This window comes from Silene latifolia, chromosome 9 (assembly GCF_048544455.1).
Source record: "Silene latifolia isolate original U9 population chromosome 9, ASM4854445v1, whole genome shotgun sequence".
NCBI lineage: Eukaryota > Viridiplantae > Streptophyta > Magnoliopsida > Caryophyllales > Caryophyllaceae > Silene > Silene latifolia.
Genome location: NC_133534.1, coordinates 223,601,530 through 223,620,462, shown reverse-complemented (window position 1 = coordinate 223,620,462; position 18,933 = coordinate 223,601,530). Strand labels below are relative to the sequence as shown.

Here is an 18,933-nt window from a genome sequence, read left to right as displayed (position 1 = left end):
AGTCAAAACTCTAATTTCACAGCACTAAAATAAACCATAAACAAAGTAGTGCTACAGGTATGCCAAGCCGTGTTTATTCTGCTAATGATATGACAGTCACTTTCCTGAAGAATGTCTATTTACCCAATTTTAATCAATTAAGCCTCCAGAACCATCAATTTTTTTTTGGTTCCTCAGGTATGATTAACTTGTTTTTTTTCAATTTAAGGTGGTTTTATTCGAACACCAACAACTAAACCCAAAATGCAGAGAACGAACCTCCCACCTCGAAGTAAAACAAATGCAAGAAACAAATAAGAAAGAGGGAGGTAGCACTAAAACATGTAATGAAAATCGTAAAAGCAGCAAAGTAAAATAAATACACCAAAGGAACCATAACCATGAGCATATGGAACCTGAGCTGAAGTTTAAGAGAATGCACAATGGTCGCCTCCGAGTGCTTTCTAAGTAGCAATTTAAAATTAGCTCATAAGATGTATCGGAGACTCACTGCTCATCAATATTTGGGTGGAAAATTCTGTTCATGAATGTAATTTAAGGAGGTTTGAAAGGATATGCATCTGAAAGCCGAACATGTAGTTTCCAGACTCCACCCTCGTAAAGGCCTGCCACCACAAAATCGACAAATGTAATAATTTCCAAATACAAAAGACCGTTACCATTCAATTGTTCTCCAAGAGCCTTGTTTGGAATTTGGATATAAGGCGGAGGAGAATGGAGGAAACAAGGGATGGTGGAGGGGATGAAACAAGGATGTATTCCTTCCAAATTTTTCTAGGTCAAGAGGGATTTTGATATCGCTTGGAGGCAGGGAAATTGATCCCTCTGATCCATATCTCAACTACTTGACTTGCTAACCGAACATAGAAATTGTCCCCATCCTTTTCCCTTCATCCAAACAACGGGTAAGTCTTAACTGAACAAAGTTGTCATCTGGTTTCCCCATCTTTGGATATGGACAAATGATGTGTCATGTTGATTGGCCGAGATAAAAAAAAAGTTTGACAAAGGAATGTGGGGCGACAAACAAAAAAGAGAAGAGAGCATTCACTTACTCTCCTTTGGTCCATGAAAAACCACAGTGAATTCATCAATTCTATCATCTTTAAGCTCCACAGCGAAATTGCTCATCATCCTTCATGAACCATGCATTAAAGTAGTGTTATCATCAGAGCAATCATTTTCCATCACATCAAAAGGCACAACTTTTGAAAGGAAACTTGCTAAATTGTGCCTCTATGAAATAAACAACAATTTGACAGGAAAAATTCAGTAACTAAGATGCTAACATTAACACTTCAAACCCGTGAACGAAATGGTTAGATTCAAATGAAAACACCAAAAGAGAAAGCAGAAGCAATAGTTCATTAGTTAACGAATACGTTTCACACCCTGCAATGAAAAAGAATCTCTTTCCGAACAACATCATTACCCAAGTGACTCCATGAGTGAATGGCGCTTGGCCACAGGTGGGGAAGACGGTATGCACTCAACCTTTAACCCTATGTTAAAAACATAGATAGGCTTTTCCGGGATGACCCATGATGAAAACTGCAATCATAATTTGCGACAACACTCTCCAATTTTGTAATTTCGGAATCATACAGAGTTTACTGAACTATTTCCTTTATTCGACTACATTCCGAAGCTGAAAAAGATTGAATCTTTCACCCCCATTCCAAATGAAAACAAAAAAGAATTTTTTTTTTTAATTAATGGCAACCCAAATGGAATCATGTGAGAAATATACACAAGATATAGGCAGCCATGAATAGAACATTAAAAAAAAAATCTACTTATAATTTCATAACATCTAACTCTCTTCTCTTGCTCGATGAAGAAGACATCAGATTAGAATCACACAGTGCTTAAACCCTACAACAGTTACAGTTCCTTGTGATTAATTTCATGGTATAAAAACATAAATTCAATCAGATCAACAAAACAAATTTCAGAATGATATCATCTACTTATAACTTTACTCCGTATAAGTTAAATCCGTCGTTTCAAAACGCACCAAATGAACAACGCACTAAAATAGGAAATCAAAACCGGAGCATGAGTTCAATTAAAGCAATCAATGGTTGTTATACACTAACAATAAGCTAAGAGATGGTATCAGTCAATCCCAAAAACCCAAAAATCAACTATAAAACTGAATAAATCACCTATAAAACCCTAAAATTGGGATCCGTCAACCCCAAAAACCCAAAAATCAACTCTAAAACCCTTAAATTGGGATCCGTCAACCCCAAAAACCCAAAAATCAACTCAAATAAAGCGATGCAATGTGCTTACATAGAAAGACCCCAGAAATCATCTCCGAGTAGTGAATAATCCGAATGGCCGGCAACTCAGAAGAGACTCGTCTTGATGGATATAATGGAGCATCAACAATCAAATTTTAAACACATGATGGAGAATGAAAGGGAATGGATCATAGATAGCAGAATAAAAATTAAATTAAGCCATCAAGTTATGAGGAGATATTGAAGGAAGAAGCAGGGAAGGAAGAAAGAAAAGAAATGGAAGAGCAAAGAGCAGTGAAAAAAACAAAGAAGAAAGAGGAGTAAACAGATGCAAAAAACAAAGAAGAAAGAGGGAGGTAAAGCGTGAAAGGCTGTTCATCACGTGAGGAAAGGGTGGAACACTGCTCTACTGTTCAACATTTACCCAAGTTCACACATTTAGAGGGTTTTAGATATATACACTGTAGGAATTAACATGAACATAATTTGTATTTTAGTTCAACTTTGTATGCCTCTAGGAATCAAAACAAATGCACGTTGGATATGGGGACATGGACTATCTGCTTACCCACCATTTGCGACTACTTTTCTTTAACTACTACCGCTTTCCAGTTTTAACCAACACAGTCTCCAATTTTTTGGTTTGGACTTTGGACCAAACAAAAAGTCACACCCTTTCTATCGATAAGACTATAAGAGCCCGAATGAATTTAACACGGTGCGCCGAGATAAAGGACAGACAAAAGGCAATTTCAAGATAAATTACACTAGTGTTAATGATATTCTATACATCAAAACAAGTAGAAAAATCTGCTTTGCGCAAATTTGAACTAGGCAACGCATATAGATGATTGTCTTGCCTCTTTTAAGACATTTCTTTGTACCATCTTGCCACCTCTACAATGTCCCAAAATGGCACAGGTCAACCAACTTAACTAGAAAAGTCATTAAGGGTGACATGACGTGGTTCGAAACACATCAGCATCAAAATTAGGCATGCGGCTCCCTCCACACCAAATGTCCCAAAGTGAGGTTGTTGAAGAAAATGTCTTAAATACTACAAAAGCAAACAAAACCGGCATCTTTGGAGAGAACGCGCGAATCCAGATGATCAGAACGTGTCTGTAGGCTACTGCTTTAGTACAAGGCCGATGGGACAATGATCACTACCAAGGACATCAGGGAGGATGTAAGAGTCGTGAACTCTGTCCGCAAGTGATTCCGAAACTAGGAAATAGTCAAGTCTCCATCCTGTGATTCAAATATGGATGAGCAAATAAAAATACAAGAACGAGGTTTGAAGCTAGCAAGAACATGTAATTGGCATATGCAAAAACTAGAACCCTAGTAATGTACGTTAAGAAAAACATTGCATCACATTAAATTTTATTATTTCATCATTACAATATAATAAGTCAACTTTTTACAGGTCTTGTGAGAAGACTCCTAAGATTATCCTTGATTTTATTTTTTGGTTAATGGGTATATGGGTAGGCTTCCTATTTTTATGGGCTGGAGTCGCATTATATTAATGTAACAGTCTCTCAAAAGACTAATTGCTTCCACCATGTTAGTAGTCTCTCTTCTTATTTTGTTTTCCTTCTTCACAAAATTGAATGCAGACACAGAAAAGGAACATATGATAAACTACAACTCTGCTTAAATTTCAAAAACGCAGAACATAGTTAAGAGGCCGCTGCACGCTACAAAGCATCGAGGCCCTACACACTTCCAAGTAAATGACCGCATAGACCAATATGACCACTTCAATAGTTCAATCCATAGATGCACTGATTATCCATTGAGCAAATAAGATCAATACCTCTATTAGTTTTACGTCCACCATGTCGGTAGCCCCAGTAAGTATAGCCAACAACATCTGGATGCTGCTTTCTAAACGTATCCACAAATCCTTTTGATAGAAAGTTGTTCTCAAATGATTCCCTTTCCTCAATTGTGAATCCAGCACTTCTTTTGTTTCCCTAAGTATTTAAAACCAAATAATCAACTATTTAAATTGTGGAAGAGGTGCTACTCTCAACAAGATGGAGAAAGGGGACATGTACAAAAAGGTAATGCTGTCGTGTTTTTAGCCAAGCGACTTCCTTTCAGTGTTATAACTATAGAATTGAATTAAAGCAATATAGTACCAGGATGACTAATGTTGAAGGATAAAAAGCTAAATGATGTAAGTTGGAGCATTTGACTTGTCTTAGTATAATCCAAAATAATTTTATAAGTTTCAACTCTATTTAATCCACATATTTTTGCCGTTTACCACCATGATTCATCATATTTACCCTGTTGCCTCAACAAAGGCTTTCGCTCCAAGGTGATATGGAATGGTTGAATCTAGACAACCTTTTCACTGAAATTGTAAGGAAAATATTTTTTATTGACTCTTCACAAAGCCTAGATGGTTTTCCACTACTTCACGAAAAAAGAGGACCATTTATCCTGTTTCATAGTATTATGTTTAATGGCAAACTGTTAAAATAATCACAAATGAAAATAAGCCAAAACTTCTAAAGATAAACAATTTAAAACCAACTGGCATAGTGTGATGATCCGCACAAAATCCGGACCATAACAAATAGGTATTAGCTACTCATATTAAACAAGTGGATTGTACCAAATTTTGCTACAAACTTACCGCAGGGTTGTAAATGTCGATCTCTTGATGTGCACAATTCGTATCACCACCAATAATATTACAGTTTTGACTTTTCTAGTTCCTGCATAATACGAACGCCAATCAATAACTTTGGTAGACACCCTGTAGATAATTTAGATCTAACATCTCCACCACATATATACAGTGTCAGAGCAGACAAGCAAATCTAAAGCATGAAAAGAACAAAGCCAAAGTCCCAAAATGAAATGAGGATCTAATGCAAACTGATAGAGCAACATAAAGCTGTAACTATGAAAACATCTTTGGAGAGAGGCCTATAAGCAAAAACCAGCTCTCCAATCCACCTACTTTCCCTTCCAACAAAATACCATTGCAATACTAAATGGCCCCTGAGGTCCTACTACTCCACGTGATACCAGCCAGTGATCCGTAAGGGGCAGATAAGAAAGTAACATATGAAGGTAATGAAACTACTAAGCAACAAGAAAATGATGAATACTACTACACAAAAAATGAGCATCCACTCATCTAAAACAGGTGGGTAACTATTCCATATTAAAAGGAAAAAAAACGGACACCATATGTGAGAGGTCCAGAACAATACAGTGATCAGTGGGTATATCACCATGCTTAAACACCTTAAACTCCACCTTAGGGTTTCCAATTGCCCATGTAGAGCCTTATAGTCTGCATGACTAATCAATTATTGAGATATGAAAAGATGGAAGTTGCAGAAATTAATACAGCTGATGTGATACCTTGAAGTAAACAGAAGTAGAATGTGCAGCAAACTTATAAAAAGCTTATGCCAAAAAATACACATGTTTGATCAAGTGAATATGGAAATTTTAAAGGAAATACTATTTAGATAATGTTGAGATAACGAAACAACTTATAAAAGCATGATACAACATCGTAATAGCTTTAATCCCAAAAGCAAAAGAGCTACATAAATTTCTTAGCCATTAGCCTCTAATATAATATTATCAATTTATAATCATGAAATTCATGCGTATAATTCATCCGTAGACCGGCTAGACCCTGAAGAATATATTATCAACACACAGAAAACCAATCAGTGGTAAAACGTGATGCGCTAGCATTTAAAAAGTGTCAGGAGTACAACAAACATTTACCAACCAGCAGCGAAATTTAAAGTTTAATAAAGGATAAATTCTTACCTTAATGTAATGGCTGAGAGATGGGTCCCATTCTGTAGTTCTGTACGACTAAAACAAAAGAGCACTTCTCAGAAGTTCTGAATGAATATATATTTTGATGACAAACTCCTTAATCTAAAGAATACCAGGGTAGTGAAGATTAGAAGCAATCAATTACCAGTCTCCTTAGTCCATCCCCAGAATTAGGAACATATACACACAGTAAATAAAAAGAGTCAAACTCTGCAGTCACCACACGCCCCTCGGCATCGTGGTTGGGTATGCCAAGGCCATATCTTACGGAAAGTGGTTTTATCTGAGAGACAAACAAATAAAATCAGCAGAGACACAATTACCCAGCATTGGTCACAACTTAAGCATGCATAAATTTTTCTCTTTCCTATTTCTTTTCACACAATTAAAGCATGTGAAAATAAAGTGCACATTAACAATACACAATCCAAGAACATGAGTAGGACAATCAGAATACAAAAACCAAAACATTATGTAAAACCAACTTCTCAAGACAGAACATCACATGCCATACGTAAATAAAAGAAGAGGAGACGGTAAAAGAAGAACAACATTCCAAACGTAGCATGCAATGGACATATATGGAAGGATAACAACTACAGCCGTGTTCATTTGGACTGAACCCGTCTGAACCGAATCGACTACCGAGAGCTTAATAGACCTGACGTGAAATGAACTTAATCAAACATGATTAACTTAAGTCAACATAATTAAATTTGACTTAACTTAAAACTTAATTAACTTAATTAACTTAATTGACTTAAATAACCTTAAATTACTTAACTTAACTTAGTTTAGGGGGTGTTTGGCCTTGCTTTTATAAAAAAGTGAGCAATTTTTTGTTTGGCCAAATTTTTTTTAAAAGGATTTCTTCATAAACTACTACTTAGAAAATTTATCGGGGTCTGGCCAAATTTTTAAAAAAATTGTTTTCATTGTTTGATATGTTTGGCCAATTAGTGAGCAATTTTTGGTTTTTCTTTTAAAAATCAAATGTACCCCAAATATTATCATTTGAATGATATTTATATTGACGAAATTTGGAAATATTTTGTATAGATACCCAAATATTATTTTTTGCATGTGCTAAAATCTTACGAATACAAAGAAAAATTAGAAGTAGAAGCACCAATTTGTTACTTCTACTGGCCTAATGGGTAGTTTATGGCCTTTCAAAAGTAGTTTTACACTCCCTAAAAAATAGTATTTGGCCTAACTTCTACTTTTTCATTTACAAAAGCACTTCTAAAGCTAGGCCAAATAACACCTTAATTAAACTTAACTTAATCCCCTTATATACTAAGGGGCGTTTGGTATGGGAAAGGGAAAGAGAATGAGATCAAGAAAGGGAAATAAGGGGTAAGGTATAGAATTACCTTGAATTAAACTTGTTGTTTGGTTATGATCTTGTAAGGGAATGGTTTATCCCCTTATTCCCTTTGTGGTTGTTTAAGAAATGAATCATTCTAATATTACGATTTTTTTTTCTAAACAATATTTTTCATACGTTTTTTTTGTTACGACTTCCCAACTATTATTTCCAGTCCATTTTTTTTCTACCCTTTTTTTTGTTACTTTTTTTTCTTTTATCTTATTCAATATTTATTTTGTTATGCAACCTTTTTCAAGTAAACATATTTTTTTTAATACAATTTTTTTTCGAGATAGCTTTATTCAGCAACACAAAATATTACTTCTTGTCCAAAACACGAAACATTGTTCCACATGACAACCATAAAAAAGTTCAAAAGCAAAAAAAGATCATAAGTTCAACCTACTAGTTTTTCATAGACTCGAACATCGACATCATTTTAAGCCAAAAGACTTTTGACATATACGCATTTCGATTCATCAGGACACTTTGAAAAAAATCATGAGCTTATTTGGTTAGGCCGTCAAGATCGAAGCTACTTCCAAAGTTTCTTGCGGAGTAATACCTTCCAAAGCAAGTAGTACATCTAGCACTTTTTCACCCTTTTCGCTTATTTCTTGCTCACGTTCATCAGCACGTTGCTCAGGTTCATCAGCTCGGGACATCACATTAGCCATGGTAGAAAGATGAACATTCATGTCTTTCATAAAACCTTGCAAAGAAGCTAACTCAGACTTGCTAGACTTGCTAGAATTATTGACAGGAGCGTTGGGTTTTTTTTCCTGAAAGTTACGTTGTTATGAGTGAAAGAGAAAAAAAGATGGGTAAGGAAGGGAATGAAATTCTAAACCTTGGGGGGTAGTGGTATCAGTTTAGAATAACCTAATAATTCTAGCAATTCGGAGTTGGCTTCTTTACAAGGTTTTATGAAAGACATGAATGTTCATCTTTTTACCATGGCTAATGTGATGTCCCGAGCTGATGAACGTGAGCAACGTGCTGATGGATGTGAGCAAGAAATAAGCGAGAAGGGTGAAAAAGTGCTAGATGTACTACTTGCTTTGGAAGGTATTACTCCGCAAGAAACTTTAGAAGTAGCTCCGATCTTGACGGCCCAACCAAATAAGCTCATGATTTTCTTCAAAGTGTCCTGATGAATTGAAATGCGTATATGTCAAAAGTCTTTTGGCTTAAAATGATGTCGATGTTCGAGTCTATGAAAAACTAGTAGGTTGAACTTATAATCTTTTTTTGCTTTTGAACTTTTTAATGGTTGTCATGTGGAACAATGTTTCGTGTTTTGGACAAGAAGTAATATTTTGCGTTACTAAATAAAGTTATCTCGAAAAAAAGTTGTATTAAAAAAAATATGTTTACTTGAAAAAGGTTGCATAGCAAAAAAAAATATTGAATAAGATAAAAGAAAAAAAAAGTAACAAAAAAAAAATCACAAAAAAAGGGTAGAAAAAAAAATGGACTGGAAAAAATAGTTATGAAGTCGTAACAAAAAAAACGAATGAAAGAAATTGTTTAGGAAAAAAAATCGTAATATTAGATTGATTCATTTCTTTAACAACCAAACAACCACAAAGGGAATAAGGGGATAAACCATTCCCTTACAAGATCATAACCAAACAACAAGTTTAATTCAAGGTAATTCTATACCTTACCCCTTATTTCCCTTTCTTGATCTCATTCTTTTTCTCTTTCCCATACCAAACGCCCCCTTATTAGGAGGTTTGTTAATAGGATAGATGGGTAAAGGGTATCATTAATTTACTTAACCAAACAATAACAAAGGGAATCATCACTCCCTATTCTCTTACCCTTTCCTAATTACCCCCAACCAAACGCCCCCCTAAGAGAATAAATTTCTCAAAACTTTTCCCTCCGAAAGGAATCTCTTAAATAAGGAAACAAAACTTTGCTTTAATAAATTATTATTTTTTCATTAATATATAATCTTTTAATAACTATGATATTTTCTAAACTCTAAATGATATTGCGTATCGTCTAATTAAAATAAAAACAAAACTGATATAAATCTAAAAATTATAATTTGCTAAATCTTTTATAAGTGCTGTTGTTATATACTCCCTCCATTCAACTCCAAATGGTATGTTTCTCTTTTGTACACTATTCACAAGTAAGAAGAATCTTCTCATTTTCTCCCGATATATAAGATAAAATATATTCATGTGGGATCTTGTTATATTCGTCTTTAGGAGTACATTAAAAATATCAAATTTTTATAATTTTTAAAACAGTGTAGCTAAAGATATTTACGATGCAAAACGTGCGTTGGCAAACGTGAAAAAAGAAATGTACCATTTGGAGTTGAATGGAGGGAGTACTAGAGAAGTGAATGATTTAACACATACAAACTTCGTATACAAAAATTAAATTTATATTTTATATTATTATTTCTGTGAAAAAAAAAACAATTTTTTTGGAGAAAATTTAAATTGAAATCATTTGAAAAATCATTAATATACACATTTCATGACTTCACTCATTTCTCTTGATCAGGGATACTCCGACACGTCACACGGCACCTCACCGGCGTATCACGTGTCGATACGTAATACGACACGTGATACGTGTCAGACACGCCGGAAAAGGACACGACACCGGTACAGTATTGAACATATTTAACACTCTTACCTGGGTTGTTGCTTTGCTCATAAATAATCATCCAAACTTTGATAACATCGCCGGAGTTCGCCTCAGATGGAGGACAGTCGCCGGCGAAGAGAAAGAGATGAGGCACATGGAAGGAGAGTTGCAAAGTTGTGACTTGTGAACTATTGCGGCTGTTACCCAAATAATTAGGGTTTAAAGGGGGCGTTTTGGTCTTTTACCAATGATATTTTATAATTCTACTCTCTCTTTCTTTGACTTTCTGATTTAAACTTCCAAGTGGGTGCTAGCTGTACGCCTATTTGCCATACACTTGTCGCTATTAACATATAATATTAATATTAATAATTAAACATATAATAACAATGTAAAAAAAAACCCTAGTGGCAATGAATCTCCTTCAATATTTAGAGATGCGGTGTCGTATCCGTACTGTAAAATTGATCAAGATACATGTTTGACCGTATTCCCGCATTATTGAATTTTCACAATCGCGTATCCGATACTCCGATACGTATCGGATACGATACACCTCTCCCGTGTCTGAGTAACATAGCTCTTGATAACTTTTCCACTATTTTTTTCATACTAAAATAAAAGGGATGATATGAAAATTTAATGAAGCGTCAATTTAAAATCTATATATAATGCATTAAAATGTAAAGGCCCTATGTACCGCGCATGCATGCGCGATTGCGCGGGATCTATACTAGTTTAATCAATATTAATTTAGTTAACTTAATCTAACCTAACTTAATTAATTTAATCCAAAAGAACGGGGCCTAATGTCATAGTCTCAAAAAGTTTATCAGCTAAGAATACTTCTGAAATTGACAATACGTGGTATATCGGCTTTTTCAAAATCTCACGTAATAAAGTGTTGGATGAGAAAAGGAATTATTCAAAATAGGAAAAACACTGTACACAACATGGGATATTCTCCTAGAGTCATTAGGAACATACCCGTGAAACAATTCTTTGCATGCAGTATCCACTTTTTACTACACCGCAAGTCCAAAAGCTATTTTCAAAGCCTTCCAAAAGATCTCGATCGTTCAACGTCCTTCTCCTAGTCAAAGATCCAACAAAACATACGATAACTCTTAGTCATTCCCCTACAAATTAGAATTCTAACTTAACCTCAAAACATGCACAATAGCAATGTTTAAGTGATCAAACTTTATCGATACCAAATGACACAAAGAAAAGTAAAATAAAACAGAAGTAATATTGTTTCATGTCTTAACCAAGTGTCTAACTAACTTGTTCACAACAAACATCAGTCATTCGTGCCTCAGGTAAGGAGTGGTGCACCTGACATTTGTTTCAGGTGTTGGGTTACATGGTCATAGTTCTGCAGAAAGCAGTTCTTCAGAAACCAACACAGAGTAATAAACTAATAGCATAACAATAACCAAAAAACAAAATATCAAATCCAGTTGCCTTGTTAAGAACTTAAGACAATAACTTTGGAGTCTTGAGATTTTTTCTAGCTACCTATCATGCATCATTACATATCTATCTGCATTTACATATTAACTCCAAATTTGATGCCACTGTAATATGGTGAAAGCTGAACCTATGCTGTTAATTAAAGCGTGAAACAACACCCAAATTTCGTCCTCTAAGTTTTTCACCCTCCTTAAGTCCCAAGTGTTTGAATTAAAAATAAATTAATAAATATATAAATAAATAGATCAGTTTCAGCTGGAGCAGGCTAGTGCATACAGATAGAATTCATATGAGACACTAGGGTCCCTTACAAATTTAGAGAGAGATTTCACAAGTTAGCATTATAGGACCAAAAAGAAGCAAATAGTTTTTCCTGGGCTTCGACATACAGTTGAAACTAGAGAGATAATAATTTGAGAGTGAGCAAAATATTGATGGTTGTAAATACCGCTTCATGTTGTTTGCTATCATTTCAACACACAAGAGTATGATTTACTTGGGCCCACTAGGTTCACTAAATACCACAAACTATTCAAAAGAAGTAACTATCAAGCTGTAAAGATGGACAAAAACATAATTCTAAACTTGCCTGTAATTTCGTCTCTTGCAAACACAAGATATCGAAATCCTCTCTTTGTGCGAGCTGGAGTGCAGAGAAACTCTCTAACTTCAATAATGCCCGCAGACCATTTACATTCCAAGACATCAGCTTCACGAAATGAGCATCACGTGTTAGAGGCGGTGGCCTCATTATTCTTGGATTGTAAGCAACCCATCCTTTCTGAGGTTTTTTGTGGGCAAATATGGTCCATGGCTCTTTTTCAGAGGCAGATTTATCAACCGCTTGAGCAACGTCGTCATGAATGCTAACAGCTTCTAGAGCTACTTTTCTCTTAACAGATCGCTTTTTACCCGCAAAGCTTAAGTCGGTTAAACGACCCGGACACCCGTGAATTTGGGAATGAATACAAACATGTATACATATTATAAGAAAGAGAAGCAATGCTGAGCCAACTCAGACATGCAAAGCACACAAGTGTAAATAGAGAAAGGCATGCAACACTAAAGTGCTCCACTATATTATAGAAAATCAAACTTAAACATGATGGGAGAAAACGATTGCAGAAAGATCATCGCTTTTTTGTTGTACTCGCTTCACAATTTCGATATCTGTAGTAACCTCCACAATGTCAGAGTTAACAGCCTTTTTATTTCTTTTGCTAGGCAGCCGTTTCGTCAATACAGTTTCATCTGTGACGTGCTCATCAGGAGATTGTTTGTCATCTACAAAAAGAGTATTGCTTGCCCAAATAAGGCATTTAAGACATAATACATATGAAACAAACTCCATGCAATACTTATTTAATCCATGTTCACCATCAAATATAGTCATACCATCAATTTCTTTATCCAAAATAGTTTTCAACGCTGAAACAAGCTCTTGTTTACGGCCCTGGGTAGAAGCTCCAGCATTTCTGACTCATCACAGATGTAACAGAAGGAACTTTAGTTTTGAATATAAATAAACACTCATTAACATATTTTCTCTATTTCACAATACAACCGAAGACATAGGTAGAGCAGGATCTTGACCTAGAGTAGAAATCCATGTAAACAATAATGACACTATAACTGAAATTAACGTTGACTAGAGAAAGGAATGGGAAGAAGTGTTTAAAAACTCTAGCCCATCTGATTGTCACATGATGCTGATTAAAAGAAAACGAAAAAGAAATTAAGACTATATAAAATAAGAGGTTACCCCTCCCATTGCCAATTCGTCTTGGGACAACTTGAGACACTCTTTCTTGTGGATGTAGCACAGGCTCATTTTATAATTAAAAATGGTATTAGGTTTCATGACTTGAACCTGGATTGATGATATGAAAGTATGAAACTACGCCAAATATTTGCAGCTAGACGAGAACTGTTCCTCTTATTGGTTCATTATGTGTCCTTGCAACTGTAGAAGGATTCACCGTATGAGCCCTCATTTGCATACGAAAGGCCTTATATGCGAGGGGTGTTAAAAACTCACGGCCATTTGAACAACTTATGTAGTGTGCCACATGAAAAAGTAAAGATTTGATGAATCTATAAGTGAATGAGTTATTCCCCTCATAGTCAGTTAGTTTTGGAATGCAGTCTTGATTTGTTTATGAAGTAAACGACTTTATCCCCTCCATTGTGTGTGACATGAACCCAATTTATGAAATCCACAGAAAAGGTATCATATTGAACAAAATTGCATTACTTTAAGCTACGATTAACTTAGTCGAGAAATCCACGTGCCCAATTTGCCGGGCTAATCTCTAACAGAAGACAAGCATAATTGTGTATGGCATTCTACTAACCATTGGGTTTATATCAAAACATATTGATAGCAAAACTCTAAGCAGACTAGGAAACGGGTATCTGGTAGAACATGAACATAGGGCGCTCCCAAAAGAGCGCGGCTCACACGTTGAACCAGAATCCTCCTCTTGCCTTGAGAGATATTCCATAGGAGTACATGACATCACACAAGCAATTAAGCACTAGAGATACTATAATGTAGCTCAATCCATTAAAAAAGCTGTGAAATTTCGACTCTATTTCGGTGAAACAATAGAAATATGAGCCGACCTTAATGCATTTCGAAGTTGTTGGACCGTCATAGACTCAATTCTGCCGGGCTCATTCTTAATACTTAAAATATCAGCTAATTTATTCTCCTGCTGATCAAAATTAACATTAATTCATCAACCAAAACAGAAAAAATAAAAAAAATAAAAATAGAAAAGGCAATAAATAAGAATGAAGAAGCAGCAATGCATACATTTTTGAGAGAGTTTGGAGTAGTTGCAGCAAGTGATGAATTATCGATTTTAACTCTTTTAGCAGAAGCCATAGCTCGCAGTTGAATTGGGAATAATTTAGGGCGAAAAAACAAACTACTTGAAAACCTAAATAATCTGAAGGAAACAATAAACACGTAATGTATATTAATAATTGAGCATATAAATATAAAGGAATACTCCGTAATTAAATTGAAGAGAAAAATGGGAGAGATGTTGAAATTGTGACCTCAAATGTGGTAACCCTAGTGGCATGATGTTTGGCGGGAGAGGTGTGGTAGTGAAACCGCCAACATTGAGGACATACCTCCGTTTGGTACGACACTTCAGGTAGCTTATTTGACCAAAGTAGCTTATTTGACCAAAATTTCAGCTACCTGATTTTTTTGCAAGTGTTTGGCAAGTAGCTTATTTGGTTAAGGTACCTGAAATGAAATGCTAGCATTGAGAAATCAAGTACCTGAAATGACTTATTTTCCATTTTTTATCCCTTTATTCTATAATATTAAATAACTAGTTTAGGACCCGTGCAAAGTTGCACGGGTATGTTTAGGAGAATTTTAAAAGAAAAAATAGTTAATACATGACTATAGTATAGGTATATAACATATTATATATATAAATTATCTTAGAATTTTGAACAATAGGTTTGTAATTTGCCCAACTCCAAACTAATCACTCTGTCCAAACTAAGGAGTACATAGTAATTCACTAATTCACCAACTATGGATAACTTCTAACAGAAAGTTGTATAATAAATAAATTAAGTGAGAAATATTTAAGTCACGTTGATGAAAAACACTTGGGTCACATACTCATATTGATGAGAAATGGGAAATAACAATTCCATTTTGTGTTTACTGAATTTAGAGTCTCATAATTTCTCCCCTCCATGGCAGTTTCACTGTCCTCTCCTCCCTTAAAAGTTTTTCAAAAATTATCATCCCGTTAGTAAGTATTAACCGTTTTACAATATAAATCACTCATGCTTGCCATTTCATTAGCTTTTCTTGAGATGGAGAAGGTATAACACTAAGGCAAAATCCAAACCTGGTTAAACTTCCCACATAATTGAATAATTTTATAAAAATCGAATTTACCAATTCCGAAGGCATATCGATCCTTGTTGTTTCCGGATATAAATTAAACGTTGTAACGAAATATGAAGTGCACATGAGATAAATTGATTGAAATTTGAAGACTCAAAGTTATAAATAGTGCAAAATGGCACTCTCGATTTACCTGATATTATCCATAATCCAGACTCGAGAGAAATCTATTTAGTAGCAATCTTGCTCACGTAGGGTACTATTCTCGTGTTTCATAATCTTGTGACATTCTCCGCATAAACTCGTCTTATAAAATCTGCACACAAAAGTGAGAAGGCCATTATTTTCCATTTAATAAAGATAATTCGATTACTACTCATACTCGACATAAGCATTTAATCACCCGTCGACAAACTAAAATCTTCATACAGAATACAAATAGTCCCTTCGCCATAGTGCCATTCCCCATCCCTTCTTTGCACTACTTTCCATCTTTGAATAGTCCCTTCAGGTGCCTTGATTTTGTTGTCTAGGTCTTTTTGTTCTTATAATCGGTGTCAAACTTTGTTTTTCTTATAGTCCAACTATTTTTTTTCAAAGTAAACTTAACCACTGGAAAAAAAAAGATTGGAAATAACGCACTTTTAAACTTTAAAGCCAAATTGCATATAACATGGAGAGATTACTCTACGAATGAATCGACAATGGGTGAAACAGACCAAGGTTGTGTATAAAAAGGTTTAAATAAGATTTGTAGTAAGTTGGATTTTGTTTAGGCCATATTGCTAACAATTCCCGCACCCTCTAAGACACTCCAATCAAATGACTTTGTCAGTCCTCCTTTTTCTCCTAATCCTCAATCCAAGTAAAAGGTAAATGATTTTTCAAATGAAGATAGTATTGAGAGCAGAAAACCAAATCTTGATTAATTGGAAAAATCAACAGCTAAAACTCAATGAAACATACTCTGTAATACATTTAGTGGAACTAAATAGTAGTAGTAAGAATTACTATATTAGAGCTAAATGGAAAGCTGGTCAGTTTGTGTACATTCCAGTATTGCACTTAGTTACATTCGACTCAATTTTTGCTATAGGACTATTGACAACCATTTTTATCGGTCTTACCAGACCGTAAGAGATGTGACTTTTGTAGTGATAGTGGCAACTGGCAACTTGACAACCAAAAGAGTTAGCTAAATACATATTTAATGACCCATGGTTAAAAGATTTTGTTAAGAAAATCATTATGAAGATCACCAAAATTTTGGTATTGACCATGCTAAATTGCATAGTTTTTTCAAATGTATCAATTGTTTAAAAAAAATTTAAGTTTTGCATTCTACTCCATAACACTTTCCTTTTGCACTGGCGTACAGTATTGAGAAATGAGAATTGATAACACTAAAACAAAAGAATAAATACCGGTTTATGGTTAAGCCCAAGAATTATCAAAAGCAGTAGAAGTAACAGCCATAGAAAACCCATGAAAACCGATACAACCATTGCCATGGATATCGGCTTCCTTGATAATCCCATAAGTGAGTTCAGTTCATCAGCAGTCAAAGCATGACCAAGCTTAGCCATAGAATGTGCGAGTTCGGGGTGAATCATGGAGTGATGTAAAATTTGGGTGAATAGATATGTATTCCTATAATGCCTCGAACTAAAAAGCTCATAATATGACTCATCTGGCCACTTATCCTTTGTCTTCAATATTCTTTTACGGTAAAATTTCTTGATTACTTGAAGCAAACTTCCGATTCCGCAGTATCATATTTATGCATATGAGTGTCGATGGTGAAATTTCAATTATATTTTTATTACTATCAAAAGGAAATAGTAATCTACTTCAACTACCCGTACATGAAAGGATGCATACAAAATACTCTGTACTTAAAACAATGTTTGGATAAAGCGAGAAGTATTATTACCAAGAGGAGGATAAATTTGGTTTCAAACCCCCGTTCGAACAGGAGGAACCGATCGCTGGAATCGAGATATCATTCAAAGAGGGGCCTAACAGAAAGAAAGGAGAAGTCTTCTTCGCAAACGATATGTCACCAGTTGAGATATTTCATAAGATCGGAGAAGACCGTCAGCCAATCATGAGATTGAATGTTTTTGAAAGGCAGGTGATGGGAAAAAATTGTTTGATCGTTTTTATGTGAATCTTCAATGGCTAGCAAATATAAAATGGCAGCAGAAGATCGATTTTCACCATGAAAATGAATTTTGCCATGAAAAGAGAATGAAAAATGGAGTTGATGAGAGCAATTTGACAGGAAGGGTTAGACGGCTAAGTAAAAGATAAAACTACTCTGTGAATAATTTTAGGGTTACACATTTTTTTGGGCGGGAAAATAATTAATGAGAGAATGACACATGGCTAGGATGACGTGTCCTGGTTTCTGTTTGGGTGGTGCTCATTTATGTACGGATTTTACTCATTCATGGACGTAAATGACCATATTACCCCTTTTATTTTAGTGATTTCATTTTAATACCCTTCTTTCATAGTGTCCCTCTCTCTTCTTCATTTACTATTTTCTCACTCTAACTACCACCATCCAACCACCACTCGCCACCCACCATCCACCACCTTCACCACCACTGAGTACATATTTATCATTTTTGCAAAAAAAAAAAAAACCTCAAACTCATCTAAAGAAAATAGTTAAATTACTAAAATAGCAAAAAAAAAAAAACATTTATCCAAAAAAAAAGAAAATTAAAAACACTAACGACTAGCAGAACGTAGAGAATTGAAGCAAATAGAGAATTGTGTTCATGTCGGCATTCGGCAACAACCCTTAACGCCCCACGGCCCACCATGCAACCACCGGCAAGCAGCGACCCCGGCAACACTGCCGGCGGGCCACACACTAAACATCAGTGACTGCCTCCACCCATCACCCCAACGTCGGCGACGGTTTAAACAAATGACGCTACTCTCTACACCCTACCCTATCACCACCAGCGACACCGCCACAACAACCAACGGACGCCGTGTCTCTGACCAATATCGGCGACGGCGACCATCCCTCACTCAACTCTGGTGACTGTTTAAACAAACCCTAATTTAATTAACGTAAAATAATTCCTTAATTTGATAAATATAGTTAATAAAACTCAGAATTTGGAATTAATAAAATTAAGAATTAGCATCTATAATTGTGTAATTTAACGGATTTGATTAATTCTGTTGATTTGATTAATTTTGTGAGGGAGAGAATTAGAGAGATTTTTTTTTTTTTTTGAGCCAAGGGGCATACTATGGAAAAATAATGAAAAAAAGTCCGTGAATGAGTAAAACCCGTACATGAATGAGCAACTACGTTCTGTTTTATAATTTTATATAGATAGATTTTCATATCCTTTTACGTCATTTAACCAAAATCAGCTACCTTTTTCGCTAGTTTGCCAAACACATTTTTTATATAATCAGTTACCTTATCAGCTCCTAATTTTCAGTTACCTTATCAGTTACCTTTTCAGGTTTCAATT

The 18,933-nt window shown here is 35.1% G+C and overlaps 1 protein-coding gene across 1 annotated transcript; it reads right to left on the bottom strand.

The window, feature by feature from the left end:
- Positions 1-2,978: 2,978 nt before the first annotated feature.
- LOC141602287 (DNA-(apurinic or apyrimidinic site) endonuclease, chloroplastic-like) lies at positions 2,979-17,772 on the bottom strand. Its single transcript, XM_074422591.1, is given in 16 exon segments — positions 2,979-3,500; positions 4,072-4,231; positions 4,903-4,965; positions 4,967-4,984; positions 6,066-6,113; positions 6,223-6,360; positions 11,053-11,140; positions 11,142-11,158; positions 12,131-12,546; positions 12,679-12,825; positions 12,937-13,016; positions 14,167-14,258; positions 14,360-14,495; positions 14,608-14,803; positions 15,621-15,743; positions 17,361-17,772. Coding segments are annotated over 14 exon segments (1,551 nt in total). The 5' UTR covers positions 14,634-14,803; positions 15,621-15,743; positions 17,361-17,772; the 3' UTR covers positions 2,979-3,378.
- Between the last annotated feature and the right edge of the window lie 1,161 nt (positions 17,773-18,933).